This window comes from Oncorhynchus keta, chromosome 1 (genome assembly GCF_023373465.1).
Source record: "Oncorhynchus keta strain PuntledgeMale-10-30-2019 chromosome 1, Oket_V2, whole genome shotgun sequence".
In the NCBI taxonomy this organism is placed as follows: Eukaryota; Metazoa; Chordata; class Actinopteri; order Salmoniformes; family Salmonidae; genus Oncorhynchus; species Oncorhynchus keta.
In genome coordinates, this window is record NC_068421.1 from 84,422,486 (window position 1) to 84,447,605 (window position 25,120).

General features: G+C 45.9%; 1 protein-coding gene across 10 annotated transcripts in view; it reads left to right on the forward strand.

Annotated features, from left to right (window-relative positions):
* Positions 1-13,211, forward strand: part of kank4 (KN motif and ankyrin repeat domains 4) — a 167,591-nt gene extending 154,380 nt beyond the window's left edge. For all 10 annotated transcript variants that reach the window (XM_052462776.1, XM_052462765.1, XM_052462784.1 and 7 more), the window contains 2 exons: positions 2,535-2,735; positions 9,507-13,211. In XM_052462776.1, the coding sequence (XP_052318736.1) occupies positions 2,535-2,735; positions 9,507-9,665 (360 nt within the window). In that variant the 3' untranslated portion in view covers positions 9,666-13,211. The remainder of the gene's footprint in view (positions 1-2,534; positions 2,736-9,506) is intronic.
* Positions 13,212-25,120: the final 11,909 nt, after the last annotated feature.

Sequence of the window (25,120 nt, forward strand, 5' to 3'; positions counted from 1 at the left end):
GGATAGAGCTTCAGCGCCATGGATAGCTTCAGCACCATGATTAGTTTCAGCGCCATGATTAGCTTCAGCAGCATGGATAGCTTCAGCACCATGGATAGCTTCAGCGCCATGATTAGCTTCAGCACCATGGATAGCTTCAGCACCATGATTAGCTTCAGCGCCATGATTAGCTTCAGCGCCATGATTAGCTTCAGCACCATGATTAGCTTCAGCGCCATGATTAGCTTCAGCACCATGATTAGTTTCAGCACCATGATTAGCTTCAGCACCATGGATAGCTTCAGCGCCATGATTAGCTTCAGCGCCATGATTAGCTTCAGCACCATGATTAGTTTCAGCGCCATGATTAGCTTCAGCGCCATGATTAGCTTCAGCGCCATGGATAGCTTCAGCACCATGATTAGCTTCAGCGCCATGATTAGCTTCAGCACCATGATTAGTTTCAGCGCCATGATTAGCTTCAGCGCCATGATTAGCTTCAGCGCCATGGATAGCTTCAGCACCATGATTAGCTTCAGCGCCATGATTAGCTTCAGCACCATGATTAGTTTCAGCGCCATGATTAGCTTCAGCGCCATGATTAGCTTCAGCACCATGATTAGCTTCAGCACCATGATTAGCTTCAGCACCATGATTAGTTTCAGCGCCATGATTAGTTTCAGCACCATGATTAGTTTCAGCGCCATGGATAGCTTCAGCACCATGATTAGCTTCAGCGCCATGATTAGCTTCAGCGCCATGATTAGCTTCAGCACCATGATTAGCTTCAGCACCATGATTAGTTTCAGCGCCATGATTAGCTTCAGCGCCATGATTAGCTTCAGCACCATGATTAGCTTCAGCACCATGATTAGCTTCAGCTCCATGGATAGCTTCAGCGCCATGGATAGCTTCAGCGCCATGATTAGCTTCAGCGCCATGGATAGCTTCAGCACCATGATTAGCTTCAGCGCCATGATTAGCTTCAGCGCCATGATTAGCTTCAGCGCCATGATTAGCTTCAGCACCATGATTAGTTTCAACGCCATGGATAGCTTCAGCACCATGATTAGCTTCAGCACCATGATTAGTTTCAGCGCCATGATTAGCTTCAGCACCCTGGATAGCTTCAGCAGCATGGATAACTTCAGCACCATGGATAGCTTCAGCACCATGGATAGCTTCAGCGCCACGATTAGCTTCAGCACCATGATTAGCTTCACCACCATGGGTAGCATCAGCGCCATGGATAGCTTCAGCGCCATGATTAGCTTCAGCTCCATGGATAGCTTCAGCGCCATGGATAGCTTCAGAACCCTGGATAGCTTCAGCACCATGGATAGCTTCAGCACCCTGGATAGCTTCAGCACCATAGATAGCTTCAGCACCCTAGATAGCTTCAGCACCATGGATAGCTTCAGCACCCTGGATAGCTTCAGCACCATGGATAGCTTCAGCGCCATGGATAGCTTCAGCACCCTGGATAGCTTCAGGACCATGGATAGCTTCAGGACCATGGATAGCTTCAGCGCCATGGATAGCTTCAGCACCATGGAGTTATCCCTGAGAATATATGTCAGGCATCCGCATTAGCTTTTGTTACTGTAACATCATAGAACAATGTTACAAATGTCTATTTCCTCGGGTGCGCTTGTGGACACATTGTAGTAGCCTACCAGTCATTTTGTTCAAATTGAGTAGCTGCAGTTTATATTTTGAGTTTCTGCCAGTGCTACAAAGATAGTTTGGAGATTTGTGAATGTGAGATGGAGATTGCCTTCAGTAACTGTCGAGAAGTTGCGTGTAGCCTACACATGATAGTCAGCAATACAATTTATAGAAGTCATGCAAGTAAGTGATGTTTTCTATTGGTTGACTTTACATTGAGTAGGCTAAATATGGTAGGCTGCTAGCATTGTGAATACTAGTTTAATGTAGACTATGAATTAAGTGAGTTGATGTGTCCGGTTCATGTATGCAACTGTTAGCACTATTTTGTGTTTTTGTATTAGTGCTGCATACATTTTTTATATTTTACTGGTCTACGGAAAACGGGAAGGAGCTTGGTCAGGAAGTCCCGGGATAACGGTCACCTGTATTAAACCCTACTGTACACACACCCAATGTATAGACATACACTCAGTCATTTTCAGACAATCCCTGTTGCTGAAAAACATCCCCACAGCATGATTCTGCCACCACCATGCTTCACTGTAGGGTTGGTGCCTTGTTTCTCATGGTCCTTCAGATGCCTTTTGGCAAACTTCAAACGGGCTGTCATGTGCCTTTTACTGAGGAGTGGCTTCCATCTGGCCATTCTACCAAAAAGGCCTGATTGGTGGAGTGCTGCAGAGATGGTTGTCCTTCTGGAAGGTTCTCTCCACAGAGGAACTCTGGAACTCTGTCAGAGTGATATCGGGTTATTGGTCACCTCCCTGACCAAGGCCCTTCTCTGTGAATACTTCCGAAGGCACTGTATCCTGTAGTTTCTCCCTCTCACATTTCATTCCTGTCCTCTTTTCTCTTCCTCTCTCTCTTCCTCTCCTGTTTTCTAGGCAGGGCAGACGGCCCTCATGCTGGCCGTCAGCCATGGTCGCACAGCCATGGTGCGGTTGCTGCTGAGCTGCCAGGCTGACCTCAACATTCAGGACAAAGACGGTTCGACTGCACTCATATGTGCGTGTGAGCACAGTCACGTGGAGATCGCTCGGATACTACTCGAGTCTGACCACTGTGACACCAGCCTCACAGACAAGGTAGGTACACACACATGCATATCACACACACGCATAACACACACTAATGTGAACACGCAAAAGCATGCACACACACACTTGGACGCTCACACACACATGCACAGACATACACTTTGAACTTCCCAGAACATTGAATGTCAAAACAACCCAACAGTGCCACTATCTGGCTAAACAGTGAAGTGCATAATTTCCTCATGTTCATTGACATGATGAATGAGCACACAGGCTCTCAGATGATGTCACATCCCCTAGCCGCACAGCGGCCGGGAGTTGACCAGAGTCACACAGACAGATAAGGCAGGAATTAGCTGCTTGGTTAATAACTGTTTTGTGGAGCTGTCTGTCTGGGTTTGACACAGTAATGAATCCCTCTTAGAAGGGCTTCTTTAAGGCCTCCAGGGCAGTCAGACAGGGGGCTAAAGTAGACCCTGGAAACCCAGACAGAGCTGTGTGGGCTGTGGTTGAGACAGACAGGTTAAATAATTCACTTCCAATCTGAGAATACCTCTTTCTACGATCCTCTCTCATGGCCAGAGATGGTATTATTCTGCTCTCACCCATTGGTCCCACATTATCTCACTATGGGTTATTTTATTCATGATATGATTGGTTGTCGCAACCAGAAATTTCCTTGACTCACCGTTGTCAGGGCGCTGGCAGGATATAGCTCATCAGTTAAGCTTGCAACACCAGGAATTAACAAGTGTAGATAATTCTGCATTCTGCATGAACATGTCTCCGGAAATGGCAAGCATCCTTACTGTTAAAAATCGAGTCAAATTAAATCAAACCCAATTTTATTCATCATATATACAGAATACAGGGGGGTGTAAACAGTGCTATGAAATGCTTACTTGCAAGCTACCTCTCAACATAGCCCTTGTGTCATACAGCATGTCTTGGGGGTATGATATTTGTGCATCTAACTTTCTCACTCATCATTATTTACAATTGATCAGGACTATCCATAATCCTGGAAGCATCCCCATTAATGTAGAAGTGTTTAGAAACATATTTTATTCTCATTTACAATAAGTGACTCCAAAATGACACAATACATTATTTATCAGTAATTTCTATTGGGCACAAAATAATCTATAAACACAACCAAAACAAAGAGGAAAAGTCACAAGCGTGATGTAATCATTGTGTTCTAGGAATATGGGACCAAATACTAAACTAATACTACTTTAATACACATAAGTGAATTTATCCCAATACTTTTGTTTCCTCTTAAATTGGGGGACTATGTACAAAACGTGCTGTAATAAAAAGTGGTGTAACATGGATGAAAATACTCTCAAATTAAAGCTGACAGTCTGCACTCAGTATAATTTCAAATCCAAAGTGCTGGAGTACAGCCAAAACATTTTACTATCCCAATATTTTAGATGGTGTATTTGGCTGTTTTGACTGCCGGAGCCAAATCAGACTTTAGAAAGAACATATATGGTCCATGGACTAACGTTAGCCAGGGGTCTGACTGATGGACTAACGTTAGCCAGGGGTCTGACTGATGGACTAACGTTAGCCAGGGGACTGACTGATGGACTAACGTTAGCCAGGGGACTGACTGATGGACTAACGTTAGCCAGGGGACTGACTGATGGACTAACGTTAGCCAGGGGACTGACTGATGAACTAACGTTAGCCAGGGGACTGACTGATGGACTAACGTTAGCCAGGGGACTGACTGATGGACTAACGTTAGCCAGGGGACTGACTGATGGACTAACGTTAGCCAGGGGACTGACTGATGGACTAACGTTAGCCAGGGGACTGACTGATGGACTAACGTTAGCCAGGGGACTGACTGATGGACTAACGTTAGCCAGGGGACTGACTGATGGACTAACGTTAGCCAGGGGACTGACTGATGGACTAACGTTAGCCAGGGGACTGACTGATGGACTAACGTTAGCCAGGGGACTGACTGATGGACTAACGTTAGCCAGGGGACTGACTGATGGACTAACGTTAGACAGGGGACTGACTGATGGACTAACGTTAGCCAGGGGACTGACTGATGGACTAATGTTAGACAGGGGACTGACTGATGGACTAACGTTAGACAGGGGACTGACTGATGGACTAACGTTAGACAGGGGACTGACTGATGGACTAACGTTAGACAGGGGACTGACTGATGGACTAACGTTAGACAGGGGACTGACTGATGGACTAACGTTAGCCAGGGGACTGACTGATGGACTAACGTTAGACAGGGGACTGACTGATGGACTAATGTTAGACAGGGGACTGACTGATGGACTAACGTTAGCCAGGGGACTGACTGATGGACTAACGTTAGCCAGGGGACTGACTGATGGACTAACGTTAGACAGGGGACTGACTGATGGACTAACATTAGACAGGGGACTGACTGATGGACTAATGTTAGACAGGGGACTGACTGATGGACTAATGTTAGACAGGGGACTGACTGATGGACTAATGTTAGACAGGGGACTGACTGATGGACTAATGTTAGACAGGGGACTGACTGATGGACTAACGTTAGACAGGGGACTGACTGATGGACTAACGTTAGACAGGGGACTGACTGATGGACTAACGTTAGACAGGGGACTGACTGATGGACTAACGTTAGACAGGGGACTGACTGATGGACTAACATTAGACAGGGGACTGACTGATGGACTGGCGAGCTCAGGTGTGGAGGACAGGGGACTGACTGACGGACTGGCGAGCTCAGGTGTGGAGGACAGGGGACTGACTGATGGACTGGCGAGCTCAGGTGTGGAGGACAGAGGACTGACTGATGGACTGGCGAGCTCAGGTGTGGAGGACAGAGGCCCAGGTTGTGGAGTAGCCCGTACAGGAATGTAGGACAGGGGACTGACTGATGGACTGGCGAGCTCAGGTGTGGAGGACAGAGGACTGACTGATGGACTGGCGAGCTCAGGTGTGGAGGACAGGGGACTGACTGATGGACTGACGAGCTCAGGTGTGGAGGACAGAGGACTGACTGATGGACTGACGAGCTCAGGTGTGGAGGACAGAGGACTGACTGATGGACTGGCGAGCTCAGGTGTGGAGGACAGAGGACTGACTGATGGACTGACGAGCTCAGGTGTGGAGGACAGAGGACTGACTGATGGACTGGCGAGCTCAGGTGTGGAGGACAGGGGACTGACTGATGGACTGGCGAGCTCAGGTGTGGAGGACAGAGGACTGACTGATGGACTGGCGAGCTCAGGTGTGGAGGACAGAGGACTGACTGATGGACTGGCGAGCTCAGGTGTGGAGGACAGAGGACTGACTGATGGACTGGCGAGCTCAGGTGTGGAGGACAGAGGACTGACTGATGGACTGGCGAGCTCAGGTGTGGAGGACAGAGGACTGACTGATGGACTGGCGAGCTCAGGTGTGGAGGACAGAGGACTGACTGATGGACTGGCGAGCTCAGGTGTGGAGGACAGAGGACTGACTGATGGACTGGCGAGCTCAGGTGTGGAGGACAGAGGACTGACTGATGCAGCTGTGGACCGGATGCTGGTAGAGGGGTGGGAGTAGGTGCCAACAAGAGGCAGGGCTGTCTCCAGCACTGGAACTGTCAGGTCCGGAACTTCTACGAGCTCCACAAAGCCCTCATCATCCTCCCCTTGGATATCAGGATCACACATCTCCAGTTCCTCAATGGCAGCCTTTATAATCCTGCAGCACCAAACCAGTCTGAACGAAGAGGTACTCCAAACCGATCAGTTCCTCTTAAGAAAAAAAAAATACAAAAAATATGAGAATACACCAGACTGAGTATGGAATAATTCTATAATAACATTTCACAAAGAGAAATGCGTGGCTGTTTGTATTAAATATAAAAGCTGCATTAGGTTATTAATTAAATGATATTGCCATTACCAGTGTATTTGCGTAGAACACTGTAAGGAACCATATGTTCCAACTGATGACCTTCCTACTACACTTGGGACAATAAAGGTATCCTGCTGCCACATAGTAGGATCCGTCCACATCCACAACCTGCCGGATCTTCTGGTGGAGTCCAGATGAGGTCAACTCTCCCCTCTCACAGTCAGAATGTGGGCAATAGAGCTTCACCTGACACAGCCCTGCTCCACACTCTTTTAGTAGTTTTTGTCCAATAAATCCTGGAACCCTTACTGTCTATTAAGACGAGGCTACCATTTGGCAGTTTGCTGAAGCTGGCTCCCATGTCTGCTGTGAAAATAAGAGGGAAAGTTTGTGCTTAATAAGCATAAATGATATACATTTTAATGACAGTGAGCAGATTGGATTAATCGATGGAACAATAAAATGAAGTGTTTAAACTCTAGCTACCTATGTTGTTATCTCTAGCTACTTGCTAAAGGACATTTCTAACCACAGACACACCAGCATAAGCAAGAGAATAGGATATCGTCCGTGCCTTGTAATTCATAATTAACATGATGACCCGTCCCGAGCCTATTTGACATCAAGACAGTGTTTGCCCTATAGCTATGTCTAGTCCAATTAACTCAAATCATAGAAAGAGAAAAGGAGAGGTTTGCTGACGCTGAGTGACAAAGCACAACTACAAGCTATAAAAACCACACTTTGTTTAGATAGCTAGCTCCAGCAGTAAGAACATACGTTTAGTATGGTAAGTGGGGTTAACAGACTATTTTGATAGTCATGGACGTTAAGCTAGCTAACGTTACGTTACTTCGATCGCCTGTGTCAGTGTCAAAACACCCGTTGACTAACGCTTTAGATAGCGTTAACGTTACAGTAGCACTGTAAATCTTGTTAACCGAGCTAACATATTACTGAAGCCTAAAACACTGATATTACCTGCTAGATATTCCGATCGATGATCAATGAAAATAGCAGAAGCAAAACATTGTAGCTAACGTTACTTCAGAAAATAAATATAACTGGCGAACAAAATGACCTAAGAGGAAATACACTGCTCAAAAAATAAAGGGAACACTTAAACAACACAATGTAACTCCAAGCCAATCACACTTCTGTGAAATCAAACTGTCCACTTAGGAAGCAACACTGATTGACAATACATTCCACATGCTGTTGTGCAAATGGAATAGACAACAAGTGGAAATTATAGGCAATTAGCAAGACACTCCCAATAAAGGAGTGGTTCTGCAGGTGATAACCACAGACCGACCACTTCTCAGTTCCTATGCTTCCTGGCTGATGTTTTGGTCACTTTTGAATGCTGGTGGTGCTTTCACTCTAGTGGTAGCATGAGACGGAGTCTACAACCCACACAAAAGGCTCAGGTAGTGCAGCTCATCCAGGATGGCACATCAATGCGAGCTGTGGCAAGAAGGTTTGCTGTGTCTGTCAGCGTAGTGTCCAGAGCATGGAGGCGCTACTAGGAGACAGGCCAGTACATCAGGAGACGTGGAGGAGGCCGTAGGAGGGCAACAACCCAGCAGCAGTACCGCTACCTCCGCCTTTGTGCAAGGAGGAGCAGGAGGAGTACTGCCAGAGCCCTGCAAAATGACCTCCAGCAGGCCACAAATGTGCATGTGTCTGCTCAAACGGTCAGAAACAGACTCCATGAGGGTGGTATGAGGGCCCGACGTCCACAGGTGGGGGTTGTGCTTACAGCCCAACACCGTGCAGGACATTTGGCATTTGCCAGAGAACACCAAGATTGGCAAATCCGCCACTGGCGCCCTGTGCTCTTCACAGATGAAAGCAGGTTCACACTGAGCACATGTGACAGACGTGACAGAGTCTGGAGACGCCGTGGAGAACGTTCTGCTGCCTGCAACATCCTCCAGCATGACCGATTTGGCGGTGGGTCAGTCATGGTTTGGGTTGGCATTTCTTTGGGGGGCCGCACAGCCCTCCATGTGCTCGCCAGAGGTAGCCTGACTGCCATTAGGTACCGAGATGAGATCCTCAGACCTCTTGTGAGACCATATGCTGGTGTGGTTGGCCCTGGGTTCCTCCTAATGCAAGACAATGCTAGACCTCATGTGGCTGGAGTGTGTCAGCAGTTCCTGCAAGAGGAAGGCATTGATGCTATGGACTGGCCCGCCCGTTCCCGAGACCTGAATCCAATTGAGCACATCTGTGACATCATGTCTTGCTCCATCCACCAGGAGTTGGCGGATGCTTTAGTCCAGGTCTGAGAGGAGATCCCTCAGGAGACCATCCACCACCTCATCAGGAGCATGCCCAGGCATTGTAGGGAGGTCATACAGACACGTGGAGGATTTGAGTGTGACTCCAAATCCAGACCTCCAGACCTCCATTTAATAAGAATATTTCATTCATTCAGATCTAGGATGTGTTATTTTAGAGTTCCCTTTATTTTTTTGAGCAGTGTATATTTTTACGTGGTCCTCTTGACTAGAGTTTGAAGGTCCCGCCATAGCCCTATCCACATGGGTCAATTATTGGCTACTTGTTTGTTGCACAGGCAACTCAGATTGGCTGGCGAGTGCAATTATTGGTTACTTCTTGGTTGCAGACAGTGATATGATTGGTTGTCGCAACCAGAAATTTCCCGACTCATCCTTGTCAGGGCGCTGGCCCTCTGTGGCAATGGCCTTTGTGTGGTGTAGATTTGAGCTGTGTGGCTCATTACCCAGGTCTCATGTTTCTGAGGGGAAGGGGTCTAAAGTACACGACACGTCCTCTGGCTTGTGGCGAGGGCACTATTCACTGTTCAAACATGATTGAACCCACAACATTTTTATTTACTCCATGAGTGAAGAAACATTCTCTCTACCCCTCTCACCCACCTCTCTCTCTCTCTCTCATTGTCTTTAGGATGGTCAGAGTGCTCTTTCGGTTGCGGTAGCGGCCTCCCACAGTGAGCTAGTTGACCTTCTGAAGACCCATTCTGACTCCACCACCCAGGCCTCTAACCTCTCCTCCACCACCACCTCAGCCACCATTATCACCACCACCACCGCCTCTCTTCTCTGAGTCCTCTCCAGAAGCCCCTCTCTAACCCCCACCCCAACACAGAACTCTCCCACCCTAGACCCACCATAGCCCAGACCCCATTCGCCAGACCCAACCCTACCCTAGACCTCCGTAGCCCGGACCCCATTCGCCAGACCCAACCCTACCCTAGACCCACCGTAGCCCAGACCCAACCCTACCCTAGACCTCCGTAGCCCGGACCCCATTCGCCAGACCCAACCCTACCCTAGACCCACCGTAGCCCAGACCCAACCCTACCCTAGACCCACCTTAGCCCGGACCCCATTCGCCAGACCCAACCCTACCCTAGACCCACCATAGCCCGGACCCCATTCGCCAGACGCAACCCTACCCTAGACCCACCATAGCCCGGATCCCATTCGCCAGGCCCAACCCTACCCTAGACCCACCATAGCCCGGACCCCATTCGCCAGACCCAACCCTACCCTAGACCCACCATAGCCCGGATCCCATTAGCCAGGCCCAACCCTTCCCTAGACCCCCATGGAGGACAGACAAAGGCTGTATTCACCACCACTCAGCTCACAGGACTACTGGACCTGTGCTGCAAGGAACCAGAATAACACACATTATTCACATTTCTGCCAATATTCCGTGGGCGGGACTCTGGAGTTATGTATCAACCGTTTGGCAGCCAGCCAATCAGAGAGAGACCTGTGTGTGTCAATCAAAGAACCTGTAGCCGTGGCGACAGTGGGGATCGACAGGTGATCCATGAAGAGTGCAGAAAGACAACAGAAGGATGATGGATTGATGCTTTCCAAAAAAAATGCTCTTCAGGCAAAAATCTTCTTAAGCACATGATCTACCTTCAAAATCTGTCATATTATTATCAATAATATGGTTTTTCTTCCTTTTTATTCCAATGATGACATTACTATTATTTTATATTTGGACATAAGCCATTTATTAAACCATAAAGTCAATGTTATAATAGTGTTTTATCAGACACACAAAGTATATTTATTTTGCGTTGCACTTTGTTTCACTCTGTTTGATTGATATTCACACTGTACATATCATATCCATGCTTGGTTTGTTTTCATCAGTATGACTTAACGATTGACTCACTGGGAGGTCTTCCAATATGAAGGGTGTATAGTAGGATGCAGCATGCAGCAATATAATAACAAAAGGCAGAATCTTCCGAAGCTACTAAACTGCAGTATGATGTAGTAACTCTCCACTTACTACTCTTCTCAACTATCTTCAACTCTTTTTCTCTTTCTCGCTCTCATGCACTAGCCTGGTCTCAGAGCATTTCATATGTTTCTGTACGTACAGTAAATCCTAGACATTCCATGTTACGTTTTGTATGGTATGTATTCAAATGTGGTTATCCATCACCCATTTTGTATGATATATTACGGATTACAATTCATATTATATGTTACGAATTTTCATAACAAACAATATTTAATTAATTGCTAAACGTATGATATGTAACGAATTCTAGCTGGTGGCTATAGTTAGCTAGCGCACTAAAGTTAGCTAGGCTAGTGGTTAGGGTTAATTATTATTATTTTATTATGTACTTTTACCCCTTTTTTTCCCCAATTGGTGGTTACAGTCTTGTCTCATCTCTGAAACTCCCCTACGGACTCGGGAGAGGCGTAGGTCGAGAGCCATGCGTCCTCCAAAACACGACCCTGCTAAGCCGCACTGCTTCTTGACACACTGCTTGCTTTACCTGGAAGACAGCTGCACCAATGTGTGTCAGAGGTAACACCGTACAACTGACCGAAGTTAACTTGCAGGCTCCCAGTCCGCCGCCTGTTTGCGTTCTACATCCACCCATCCACCCTTAGATGTTTGCGTTCTACATCCACCCATCCACCCCTAGATGTTTGCGTTCTACATCCACCCATCCACCCCTAGATGTTTGCGTTCTACATCCACCCATCCACCCCTAGATTTTTGCGTTCTACATCCACCCATCTACCCCTAGATGTTTGCGTTCTACATCCACCCATCTACCCCTAGATGTTTGCGTTCTACATCCACCCATCTACCCCTAGATGTTTGCGTTCTACATCCACCCATCTACCCCTAGATTTTTGCGTTCTACATCCACCCATCTACCCCTAGATGTTTGCGTTCTACATCCACCCATCTACCCCTAGATGTTTGCGTTCTACATCCACCCATCTACCCCTAGATGTTTGCGTTCTACATCCACCCATCTACCCTTAGATGTTTGCGTTCTACATCCACTCATCCACCCCGACCAACCACCTTCCTTTCGTATTTGCCTTAAGTAACCATCTGTCTTACGTAATCATATCATACTAAATTGGGTATCTTGGATTTACACGCAGAATAATACAAAATGCTCTGAGACCAGGTGGCACACACACACACACACACACACACACACACACACACACACACACACACACACACACACACACACACACACACACACACACACACACACACACACACACACACACACACACACACACACACACACACACACACACACACACACACACACACACACACACACACACACTCACTCTCTTCCACTGTAATGTATCATTCCCTTTGTCTGCCTGCTTTATAGATTACAAATCAAATAATGTATGCAACCAAAATCGCTACAAAATGCACAAAGAATGTCAGTTTTACATTCCAGAATCCAGATAGCATTCAGCAGGCCTCCTAAGGAACAACATCACAGCACATCGCACAGAAAGCAACACAGTAGAGATCTCTCCATTACTGGCCAGACTAGTAACATGTTCTCTACTTTCCTCTGCAGTCAGTAATGTTACACAGCTCCTTCTCCCATGTGGACACAAATGCAGGTTTCACTGCTAGAAAAGTAGAAATGTTGTTCTTAGGGGGATTGTGCCTCTCTCTTCCACCCCAATTTTCTCTCTATATTGAACAATAGGGCACTGTTGCAGAGAAATGACATGAGAATATACTATCTATCCTATCAGAAAATGAAGAGGTCCCAAAGGAGAGGTGCTGTGCTCACCAGGTGGAGTGGTGCTGTCTCTCGTTCTCACCTGTTTATCACAAGGCAGGCCTAGGAGCTGAAGACTGACCTCAACTGGTTAAAGGTCTATATGGAAACCTAACTGTACATACATATACAGTATTGTGGAAAATATATCTGGTATGGTCTGACATTTGCTCTTAAATATATTTAGTATTTATTAAAAATGCTATATTTTTACAATATACAGTATATGCATGGGCCAATAGTCCAATGATTGTGTTGGAATATGTGAATTTATTGGTTCTTCTGGATGGTATATATAAGCTAATTGGTCTACTTTAAAAAGCAATGTAACTTTTCATTGGTTGGGTGGTTCACGTTCGTCTCTCATTGGACAAAGCTGTGTGCTGTACTGTGTCAACAGGACTGACTGTTGTGAGACTGTACTTCTACATTACAATCAGATGAAAACAGCTGTACCTGCCTGTAATATTCCTACTGTCAAATTGACTTTTATGTTAACCATTTACAAATCAAAGAATTGCTTCTAAATAAAACGGAGACTTTGAAACTGGTGTGTGTAGAAGTTTATTATGTCACGATTCAAAATATGTATATTAGCCTCTGTACACTATTATGGACAGAGTTAATCCACATGGCGGAAGATCTGCATTATAGCGAGATTGAAATGTAAAGGTCATTTCCAAATAAGTCGGCATAGTGTTTACCATAAACGCAGTCTCTGCAAGCATTGCCTTTACATTTCAATCGCACATTACCACGGATCTTCCAGGATTTATAGTATACAAGCACCACTCGCCACACTAGCCTCGCTCTCATGGGGGTGCTAAGAATCTAGCAAGCATGCTAGGTAGCAGTACGTATCAACAGTCATTGTTAGCCAATCCAGTAGGGGTTGGAAGCTATGGTAAGCTTCAATTGGTCACTCGCGTCACGATATCGCGGAGGATTTGAGTACATATCCGCTTTCCCCAACTTTAGTCCCGCCCTGTTCAGCTCCCTCTCCCATGCTCGCACCGCCTACGGTCCACCGCCCACGGTCCACCGCCCACGGTCCATCGCCCACAGTCCACCGCCCACGGTCCATCGCCCACGGTCCACCGCCCACGGTCCATCGCCCACGATCCACCGCCCACGGTCCACCGCCCACGGTCCATCGCCCACGGTCCACCGCCCACGGTCCATCGCCCACGGTCCACCGCCCACGGTCCACCGCCCACGGTCCATCGCCCACGGTCCATCGCCCACGGTCCATCGCCCACGGTCCACCGCCCACGGTCCATCGCCCACGGTCCATCGCCCACGGTCCATCGCCCTCGGTCCATCGCCCACGGTCCACCGCCCACGGTCCATCGCCCACGATCCACCGCCCACGGTCCACCGCCCACGGTCCATCGCCCACGGTCCATCGCCCACGGTCCATCGCCCACGGTCCATCGCCCACGGTCCACCGCCCACGGTCCATCGCCCACGGTCCATCGCCCACGGTCCATCGCCCACGGTCCATCGCCCACTCCGCTTCTTTCACTTGCCTTCCATTGAAAGTGAATGGCATCCGATGTGTCACCACCGCATGATGCAGCTTCCTAATGTAAACGGGTCATTAGTCTCTGATAGGACTGAATTAGTGCAGACATGTTTATTTTCCTTTTTCTGTGCTGTCCATCTAGAACACAGACCTCACAGGCAGCTGTCTGCCTTCACAGAGTCACAGACCTTCACTGAGCCACTGTTACTCTGCCAGACAAACCGTTCACCCCAGGGACATGACAGATGACATTAAATGCCATGTGTCACTCACTACAGCAGGGGTTTCAAAGATATTCCACAGAGATATTTTTGGTTTTATCCTTTCAATTAAGACCTAAACAAACAGACGAGGGGAGTCCCTTACTAATCCGTGACCTTCACTAATCATTCAAATACAAGTGAGGAGAGAAAACCCACAGACAATCGGCCTTCCATGGAATGTGTTACTTGCGCTACTGTGTGTGTGTGTGTGTGTGTGTGTGTATATGTGTATATGTGTGTGTGTGTGTGTGTGAGTGTGTGTGTGTGTGTGTGTGTGTGTGTGTGTGTGTGTGTGTGTGTGTGTGTGTGTGTGTGTGTGTGTGTGTGTGTGTGTGTGTGTGTGTGTGTGTGTGTGTGTAAAACTAGCTTATACCAGCAGATGGAAATGTTACTCTAGGATAAAGACCAGTGTGAGTTGCCTCCTCAGAATGCCAGCATGTTCGTCAACAGGCTGATCTCCGATCCAAATTCTCACAATAATCAAATCAAATCAAATCAAATGTATTTATATAGCCCTTCGTACATCAGCTGATATCTCAAAGTGCTGTACAGAAACCCAGCCTAAAACCCCAAACAGCAAGCAATGCAGGTGTAGAAGCACGGTGGCTAGGAAAAACTCCCTAGAAAGGCCAAAACCTAGGAAGAAACCTAGAGAGGAACCAGGCTATGTGGGGTGGCCAGTCCTCTTCTGGCTGTGCCGGGTGGAGATTATAACAGAACATGGCCAAGATGTTTAAATGTTCAGAACAGTTGAAACTGGAGCAGCAGCACAGTCAGGTGGACCGGGGACAGCAAGGAGTCATCATGTCAGGTAGTCCTGGGGCACGGTCCTAGGCCTCAGGTCCTCCGAAAGAGAGAAAGAAAGAGAGAATTAGAGAGAGCATATTTGGGGTGGCCCGTCCTCTTCTGGCTGTGCCGGGTGGAGATTATAACAGAACATGGCCAAGATGTTCAAATGTTCATAAATGACCAGCATGGTCGAATAATAGTAAGGCAGAACAGTTGAAACTGGAGCAGCAGCATGGCCAGGTGGACTGGGGACAGCAAGGAGTCATCATGTCAGGTAGTCCTGGGGCATGGTCCTAGGGCTCAGGTCCTCCGAGAGAGAGAAAGAAAGAAGGAGAGAATTAGAGAACGCACACTTAGATTCACACAGGACACCGAATAGGACAGGATAAGTACTCCAGATATAACAAACTGACCCTAGCCCCCCGACACAAACTACTGCAGCATAAATACTGGAGGCTGAGACAGGAGGGGACAGGAGACACTGTGGCCCCATCCGAGGACACCCCCGGACAGGGCCAAACAGGAAGGATATAACCCCACCCACTTTGCCAAAGCACAGCCCCCACACCACTAGAGGGATATCTTCAACCACCAACTTCAACCACCAACAATAACCTTGCGTTATATAGATAGATGTAGCCTACCTTAAAAAAAAGAAGATTAATGTTGAATGCTAAGCCGCTATCATAGTCAGGTACAATGGCTTTACCTCTCCATGCTGCGGCTGCTAACTGTACAGAACACGTCTTTACCTCTCCATGCCTCTCCATGCTGCAGCTGCTAACTGTACAGAACACGTCTTTACCTCTCCATACCTCTCCATGCTGCAGCTGCTAACTGTACAGAACACGTCTTTACCTCTCCATACCTCTCCATGCTGCAGCTGCTAACTGTACAGAACACGTCTTTACCTCTCCATACCTCTCCATGCTGCAGCTGCTAACTGTACAGAACACGTCTTTACCTCTCCATACCTCTCCATGCTGCAGCTGCTAACTGTACAGAACACGTCTTTACCTCTCCATGCTGCAGCTGCTAACTGTATAGAACACGTCTTTACCTCTCCATGCTGCAGCTGCTAACTGTACAGAACACGTCTTTACCTCTCCATACCTCTCCATGCTGCAGCTGCTAACTGTACAGAACACGTCTTTACCTCTCCATACCTCTCCATGCTGCAGCTGCTAACTGTACAGAACACGTCTTTACCTCTCCATACCTCTCCATGCTGCAGCTGCTAACTGTACAGAACACGTCTTTACCTCTCCATACCTCTCCATGCTGCAGCTGCTAACTGTACAGAACACGTCTTTACCTCTCCATACCTCTCCATGCTGCAGCTGCTAACTGTACAGAACACGTCTTTACCTCTCCATACCTCTCCATGCTGCAGCTGCTAACTGTACAGAACACGTCTTTACCTCTCCATACCTCTCCATGCTGCAGCTGCTAACTGTACAGAACACGTCTTTACCTCTCCATACCTCTCCATGCTGCAGCTGCTAACTGTACAGAACACGTCTTTACCTCTCCATACCTCTCCATGCTGCAGCTGCTAACTGTACGGAACACGTCTTTACCTCTCCATGCTGCAGCTGCTAACTGTACAGAACACGTCTTTACCTCTCCATACCTCTCCATGCTGCAGCTGCTAACTGTACAGAACACGTCTTTACCTCTCCATACCTCTCCATGCTGCAGCTGCTAACTGTACAGAACACGTCTTTACCTCTCCATACCTCTCCATGCTGCAGCTGCTAACTGTACAGAACACGTCTTTACCTCTCCATACCTCTCCATGCTGCAGCTGCTAACTGTACAGAACACGTCTTTACCTCTCCATGCCTCTCCATGCTGCAGCTGCTAACTGTACAGAACACGTCTTTACCTCTCCATACCTCTCCATGCTGCAGCTGCTAACTGTACAGAACACGTCTTTACCTCTCCATACCTCTCCATGCTGCAGCTGCTAACTGTACAGAACACGTCTTTACCTCTCCATACCTCTCCATGCTGCAGCTGCTAACTGTACAGAACACGTCTTTACCTCTCCATGCCTCTCCATGCTGCAGCTGCTAACTGTACAGAACACGTCTTTACCTCTCCATACCTCTCCATGCTGCAGCTGCTAACTGTACAGAACACGTCTTTACCTCTCCATACCTCTCCATGCTGCAGCTGCTAACTGTACAGAACACGTCTTTACCTCTCCATACCTCTCCATGCTGCAGCTGCTAACTGTACAGAACACGTCTTTACCTCTCCATACCTCTCCATGCTGCAGCTGCTAACTGTACAGAACACGTCTTTACCTCTCCATGCTGCTAATGAGCCAAATGTCTTTTCTCGCCATCACTCAAACACATGCACACACAAACATGGACACACACACTGACACACGCAAAGCAGGTTTTTCCTCATAAGGAGATAATGAAAGAAAATCATAGGGACTTGCTGATGCTTACCCCTACAGCAAATGCACCTAACCTACACTTACTGTGCTAATGAGTAAACACACACACACAACACAGAACACAGAACATACCCCTAGAGCATCATAATGAATGAATATTGGGATGGAAGAAGAGAGTACTGTAACAGCATCAGCCCCATGCCCTGGGCTTCCAGATACTTTAAAACATTTTTATTTAACCAAGCAAGTCAGTTCAGAACAAATTATTATTTACAATAACAGCCCACACCAGCCAATTGTGTGCCACCCTATGGGACTCCCAATCACAGTTGGTTGTGATACAGCCTGGATTTGAACCAGGGTGTCTGTAATGACACCTATAGCACTGAGATGCAGTGCCTTAGACCGCTGCGCCACTCGGGAGAAGAGAGTACCGCATCAGCTCCATCCCCTGGGCTTCCAGAGAAGAGAGGCACAGCAAGAGTGCAGCAGGCAGACAGAGAGGGGTACGTAGGGGGAGTCTCTGACAGTTCCAGTTCCATATACACCAATTAGGAAGTAAATAAGTCCAGCAGCGGCAATGAAGAGAGGGAACATTAACCACTCGTCAGCTATACAGTTTGGCCTCACACGGAACTGAGAGTGTGCACTGGCACACACACACGCACACACACATACACACATACACACATACACACACAAACACACCTAATCTGAATAGCAGACTTCTCCGCTGACCTGTCAATGTCTCTCTATTTGACAGCGTGATGAGGTAGCCTTGTTACTGTGGAGACTTTTAAGAGTAGTTCACTCGTAATAGCTTTTAGCCCTTCTCCTCCCTCGCCCCCAGTAGGGGGCCTGGCATACTGATCTGAAACACACTCTCTAGGAAATAATGTGAAATGTCATCAACCACCCTCCCCTATTGGTCAGGAATCAGGAATTAAAAGACTGGGCGGTGACTCAGTGTTACAGTGTTTTAAGTACGTTGAATTTAAGTATTTTATTTCAGGTATGCGGTGTTAGTGCTGTTGTTACACACCGTTTTATGCAACTCTTTTCCTGGCTGGATTTGACTGTGTGTTGACTGAACTGATACTGATCGTCCAGAACGTGCGTGCTAGCCCTGTCTAGCTAGTCTGCCTGGCTGGATTTGACTGTGTGTTGACTGAACTGATACTGATCGTCCAGAACGTGCGTGCTAGCCCTGTCTAGCTAGTCTGCCTGGCTGGATTTGACTGTGTGTTGACTGAACTGATACTGATCTTCCAGAACGTGCGTGCTAGCCCTGTCTAGCTAGTCTGCCTGGCTGGATTTGACTGTGTGTTGACTGAACTGATACTGATCTTCCAGAACGTGCGTGCTAGCCCTGTCTAGCTAGTCTGCCTGGCTGGATTTGACTGTGTGTTGACTGAACTGATACTGATCGTCCAGAACGTGCGTGCTAGCCCTGTCTAGCTAGTCTGCCTGGCTGGATTTGACTGTGTGTTGACTGAACTGATACTGATCCTCCAGAACGTGCGTGCTAGCCCTGTCTAGCTAGTCTGCCTGGCTGGATTTGACTGTGTGTTGACTGAACTGATACTGATCGTCCAGAACGTGCGTGCTAGCCCTGTCTAGCTAGTCTGCCTGGCTGGATTTGACTGTGTGTTGACTGAACTGATACTGATCTTCCAGAATGTGCGTGCTAGCCCTGTCTAGCTAGTCTGCCTGGCTGGATTTGACTGTGTGTTGACTGAACTGATACTGATCTTCCAGAATGTGCGTGCTAGCCCTGTCTAGCTAGTCTGCCTGGCTGACGCCAGCAAAACTTGACTCGTGTCGCGGTTTGTTCATTGCAGCCGGGGCCGATGATCCTGACCCGAGTGAGTATGAGCCTGTCTGACTCATTTTTGGAGTTGGAGATGGACGGTAAAGCAATGAAATTAGAGTCATGTGACATGTTCACGTGACATGTTCATCCATATTCCCAGGGTTATTGTCAGTAGTAATCTTACACCAAGAAAGGTGAACTGTTAGCTTTTTTCTGTTAGCCCAAATGAGAGGCCCACTGTGGTCAGCTCACACAGTGCTATCATTTCAAATACCTACAGTATATGGATACCCCTGTAGTTTTCAAAGCACGTAGAGGGCTTGGATTGTGGAACATAAACGTGCGAAGCTTGATGTCAAAGATGAACCATCTGGATGCAGGACATTCTGGTTCTCATAGAGACATTCTGGTTCTCATAGAGACATGCTGGTTCTCATACAGGCATGCTGGTTCTCATAGAGACATGCTGGTTCTCAGAGACATTCTGGTTCTCATAGAGACATTCTGGTTCTCATAGAGGCATTCTGGTTCTCATAGAGACATTCTGGTTCTCATAGAGACATTCTGTTTCTCATAGAGACATTCTGGTTCTCATAGAGGCATTCTGGTTCTCATAGAGACATTCTGATTCTCATAGAGGCATTCTGGTTCTCATAGAGACATTCTGGTTCTCATAGATACATGCTGGTTCTCATAGAGGCATTCTGGTTCTCATAGAGGCATTCTGGTTCTCATAGAGACATTCTGGTTCTCATAGAGGCATTCTGGTTCTCATAGAGACATTCTGGTTCTCATAGAGACATTCTGGTTCTAATAGAGGCATTCTGGTTCTCATAGAGACATTCTGGTTCTCATAGAGGCATTCTGGTTCTCATAGAGGCATTCTGGTTCTCATAGAGACATTCTGGTTCTCATAGAGGCATTCTGGTTCTCATAGAGACATTCTGGTTCTCATAGAGACATTCTGGTTCTCATAGAGACATTCTGGTTCTCATAGAGGCATTCTGGTTCTCATAGAGACATTCTGGTTCTCATAGAGACATTCTGGTTCTAATAGAGGCATTCTGGTTCTCATAGAGACATTCTGGTTCTCATAGAGGCATTCTGGTTCTCATAGAGGCATTCTGGTTCTCATAGAGACATTCTGGTTCTCATAGAGGCATTCTGGTTCTCATAGAGACATTCTGGTTCTCATAGAGACATTCTGGTTCTCATAGAGACATTCTGGTTCTCATAGAGGCATTCTGGTTCTCATAGAGACATTCTGGTTCTCATAGAGACATTCTGGTTCTCATAGAGATCTGGTTAAATGGCTTGATTATGGATAAGGACATTGAAATGGCTAATTACAGCATTTTCAGGTGTGATAGACAATAGACAGAAAATGGGGGAGCGTTGGCCATACTGTATATGTTCCCCAAGTCAGTGTCACTATTCCCAAAACGTTTAAATGTTTGGTTATAGATGTCAGCTGCAGATACTTATCGCCTCCTGCTGTACTGGCGGATGCTGTTGGTACTATCTTTGTAAAACCTTTTCTGTCATCCAAATTTGATATTTTAGGTGATTTTAACCTGGATTATTTTAACCCAACCTCTGGTCAATAGAATAATATTTGTCTTGATTTTAACTTGACTCAATTTATCTCCAAACATACACAGATTAAAGTAAGAAACCCAGCAAGATCCTTGTTGATTGACCTAATTTCAACAAATAGCCCCAACAAGTATCACATGGTGTCTTTGCTAATGACATCAGTGATCACTGTCCTTTTGCATGTATTAGAAATACCAAACAGAAACTTTGACCCCATATTTCATGTGGCTATGGCTGCCACTGTGTTGAAGCCACTAGATGCTGTTTTTCATAGCGCATTACGTTTCATTACGGGTGATAGGTTCAGCATACATCACTGTACTCTTTATGAGAAAGTAGGCTGGCCCTCTTTGATGTCTCTCAGATCTATGCATTCCACTCTTTTTTGTCTATAAAGCCCTCTTGCGTAAACTACCACCGTACCTCACTCATCTGGTAACCTACAGAGATACAAGCTTTCAGACACCATCTCAGGAATGGTTAACTCTAAAGGTCCCTTTGATCTCGACGGTTAGGTAAATCTGCCATTAGCTATTTCGCAGCTTGCTTGTGCAATGGTCTACATAATTCCCTGAAATGGAATGAACTGGTGCATCTGAAGCAGTTCAGATGGCTATCTGAGGACCTTTTCAAAGGAAGAATGTGTTTGTTTTTTATGATTGATCTCATGTATTTTTGTTTGTGTTCTTTTTGCTTGGACTATGTTTTGTAACTTTCTCCAGGTCATTGCTGCAAATGAGAATGTATTCTCAGTCAACTCACCTGGTTAAATCTACTGCAGCCCTCATCCTCCACATACAACACCCGTTCTGCCAGTCACATTCTGTTAAAGGTCCCCAAAGCACATATATCCCTTTTCCTCTTTTCAGTTCACTGCAGCTAGCGACTGGAGCGAGCTGCAACAAACACTCAAACTGGACAGTTTTATCTCCATCTCTTCATTCAAAGACTCAATCATGGACACTTGTGGCTGCTTTGCGTGATGTATTGTTGTCTCTACCTTCTTGCCCTTTGTGCTGTTGTCTGTGCCCAACAATGTTTGTACCCTGTTTTGTGCTGCTACCATGCTGTGTAGCTACCATGTTGTTGTTATGTTGTGTTGCTACCATGCTGTGTTGTCATGTGTTGCTGCCTTGCTATGTTGCCATCTTAGGTCTCTTTATGTGGTGTTGCTACCATGTTGTTGTTATGTTGTGTTGCTACCATGCTATGTTGCCATCTTAGGTCTCTTTATGTGGTGTTGCTACCATGTTGTTGTTATGTTGTGTTTCTACCATGCTGTGTTGTCATGTGTTGCTACCATGTTGTTGTTATGTTGCTACCATGCTGTGTTGTCATGTGTTGCTACCATGTTGTTGTTATGTTACTACCATGCTGTGTTGTCATGTGTTGCTACCATGTTGTTGTTATGTTGTGTTGCTACCATGCTGTGTTGTCATGTGTTGCTACCATGCTATGTTGCCATCTTAGGTCTCTTTATGTGGTGTTGCTACCATGTTGTTATTATGTTGTGTTGCTACCATGCTATGTTGCCATCTTAGGTCTCTTTATGTGGTGTTGCTACCATGTTGTTGTTATGTTGTGTTGCTACCATGCTATGTTGCCATCTTAGGTCTCTTTATGTTGTGTAGCTACCATGTTGTTGTTATGTTGTGTTGCTACCATGCTGTGTTGTCATGGGTTGCTACCATGCTATGTTGCCATCTTAGGTCTCTTTATGTGGTGTTGCTACCATGTTGTTGTTATGTTGTGTTGCTACCATGCTATGTTGCCATCTTAGGTCTCTTTATGTGGTGTTGCTACCATGTTGTTGTTATGTTGTGTTGCTACCATGCTATGTTGCCATCTTAGGTCTCTTTATGTTGTGTAGCTACCATGTTGTTGTTATGTTGTGTTGCTACCATGCTGTGTTGTCATGTGTTGCTGCCTTGCTATGTTGCCATCTTAGGTCTCTTTATGTGGTGTTGTGTTGTCTCTCTGTCGAGATGTGTGTTTTGTCCTATATTTCTATTTCATTTCTATTTATTTAATCCCAGCCCCCGTCCCTGCAGGAGGCCTTTTGCCTTTTGGTAGGCCGTCATTGTAAATAAGAATTTGTTCTTAACTGACTTCCCTAGCTAAATAAAGGTAAAAAAAAATGACAATAAAGAATAAATAAAAACACAAAAAAATGCAGAGGAGAGAGAACAGAGAGAAACACCTCTATACTCACTGCTAGCAAAATCAATCAATCAAATGTATTTGTAAAGCCCGTTTTACACCAGCAGATGTCACAAAGTTCTTATACAGAAACCCAGCCTAAAACCCCAAACAGCAAGCAATACAGATGTAGAAGCACGGTGGCTAGGAAAAACTCCCTAGACAGGAAGGAACCTAGTTTCCACAACCTTCCCATTTCCAATCCCCAGCGAGTGGATTCGACGTTGGAAACAAATGATAGAAATAAATGGTTGGAAACAACAGTTTCATGGATGAGGGTGCCAGTCAGATTACAGTTTGTTTCATGGCTTTGGGACTATTTTCACAAGTATGAGGTACATTTTCAAAACATCAATTGTAACACAGCCGTTCTTTCATTTTATTTTGTTTGTGGACACCTTTCATCATCACACAAACATTCATCCAAAATACAAGTTTACTGTGAAATATAATAAGTAGATTGGTTTAATCACAAAAACCAAACATAATGATATCTTCTAGATTGAGTTAGTCCAATAGAAAAAACATGTAAACTACAGCACTGCAAATTACAGTACATTACAGTGTTTTCACACGAGGCAATACAGTTGTACGACCCATTAAAACTGACTGAACATAACATTTCCATAATTTCTATTCCGCGTGTCGTCAAATTAAAGAAACATAATGTTTAGCAAGCACTATCAAACCTGTCTTGAGCCATAGTTTCTCATCAGTATCGCAGTAAATGTCCTCATTGTTCATGCATGAATCCAAGCCTGAGATAGGTCTGAAGGAGGGTGGCACACTCCTGAGGATGGCATCGTACATCTTCCACCTGTATTGTAATTGTATATAAGAGCATGGTACCAGCAACACCAGAGTTGTGGGGGTTCGATTCCCACTGGGGGCACATACCAAAATGTGTGCACTGTAAAAGTGTCTGCTATGTAAATAACATATATTACAGTATTACAGTACTGTATTGGCCAATGACATTTTAGTAAAGCAGTATGAACCCTCCCCCCATTAAAAAGACCCCAGCAACTTAATTTAGGATACTTGTTTAATGCATAAGATATGCATTTGGTTCTTGTTTTGGACGTTCTGGATGATTTGCGTGTTATTATTGTATTGATATTGTATTACTGCACGGTAGGATCTAGAAACACTAGCATTTCACTGCACCTGCTGGAACATCTGCTAATCTGTGGTCAGACTCGCTTAAACTTGCCCCTTTTCTCAATGCTGAATTGAATGTCATTGAGAAAATAGAATATAGTCATAATGTATTTTGTTCCGCAAACATCCTTTCTGAATTTAAAAGTAATTCAAGAAGTAATCAAACTAGCTCTTGAAAAGAATCTGATTTGTAAAATATATTTTTGCTGGTAACTGAATACAGGGAAACCCCCGGAGGGTGACAGAGCGAGACATGTTGGTCCTCTGTGTTATTAGAGGTCCAATGCAGCCTGTTTTATCTAAATATCAAATCATTTCTGAGTAACAATTAACTACCTTACTGGGATTGTTTTCAATGAAATTGGTCAAAACAAAACAAAAATAGCTTATTAACAAAGAACAATTTCTCACTCAAGAATCTGGAAGTGGTCTGAGTGGCGAGGAGAAAATGGAAAACTAGCTGTTATTGGCAGAGAGGTTTTGAACTCTCTCGCGTTGGTCTATTTACAAAGTGATGTCACGAGGCATGCTAAAACTCCTCCCACCAAAACAGGCTGAAATTTCAGTACAGCTCTTATACTAGAAGGGCATTATCATCATTTTCACAATATTATTCCAACCTCATAGTTTGGAAATATATATAAAAGACAGGAAATCAAGTTTTTGACTGCACTGGGTCTTTAATCTCCAATGAATTATTA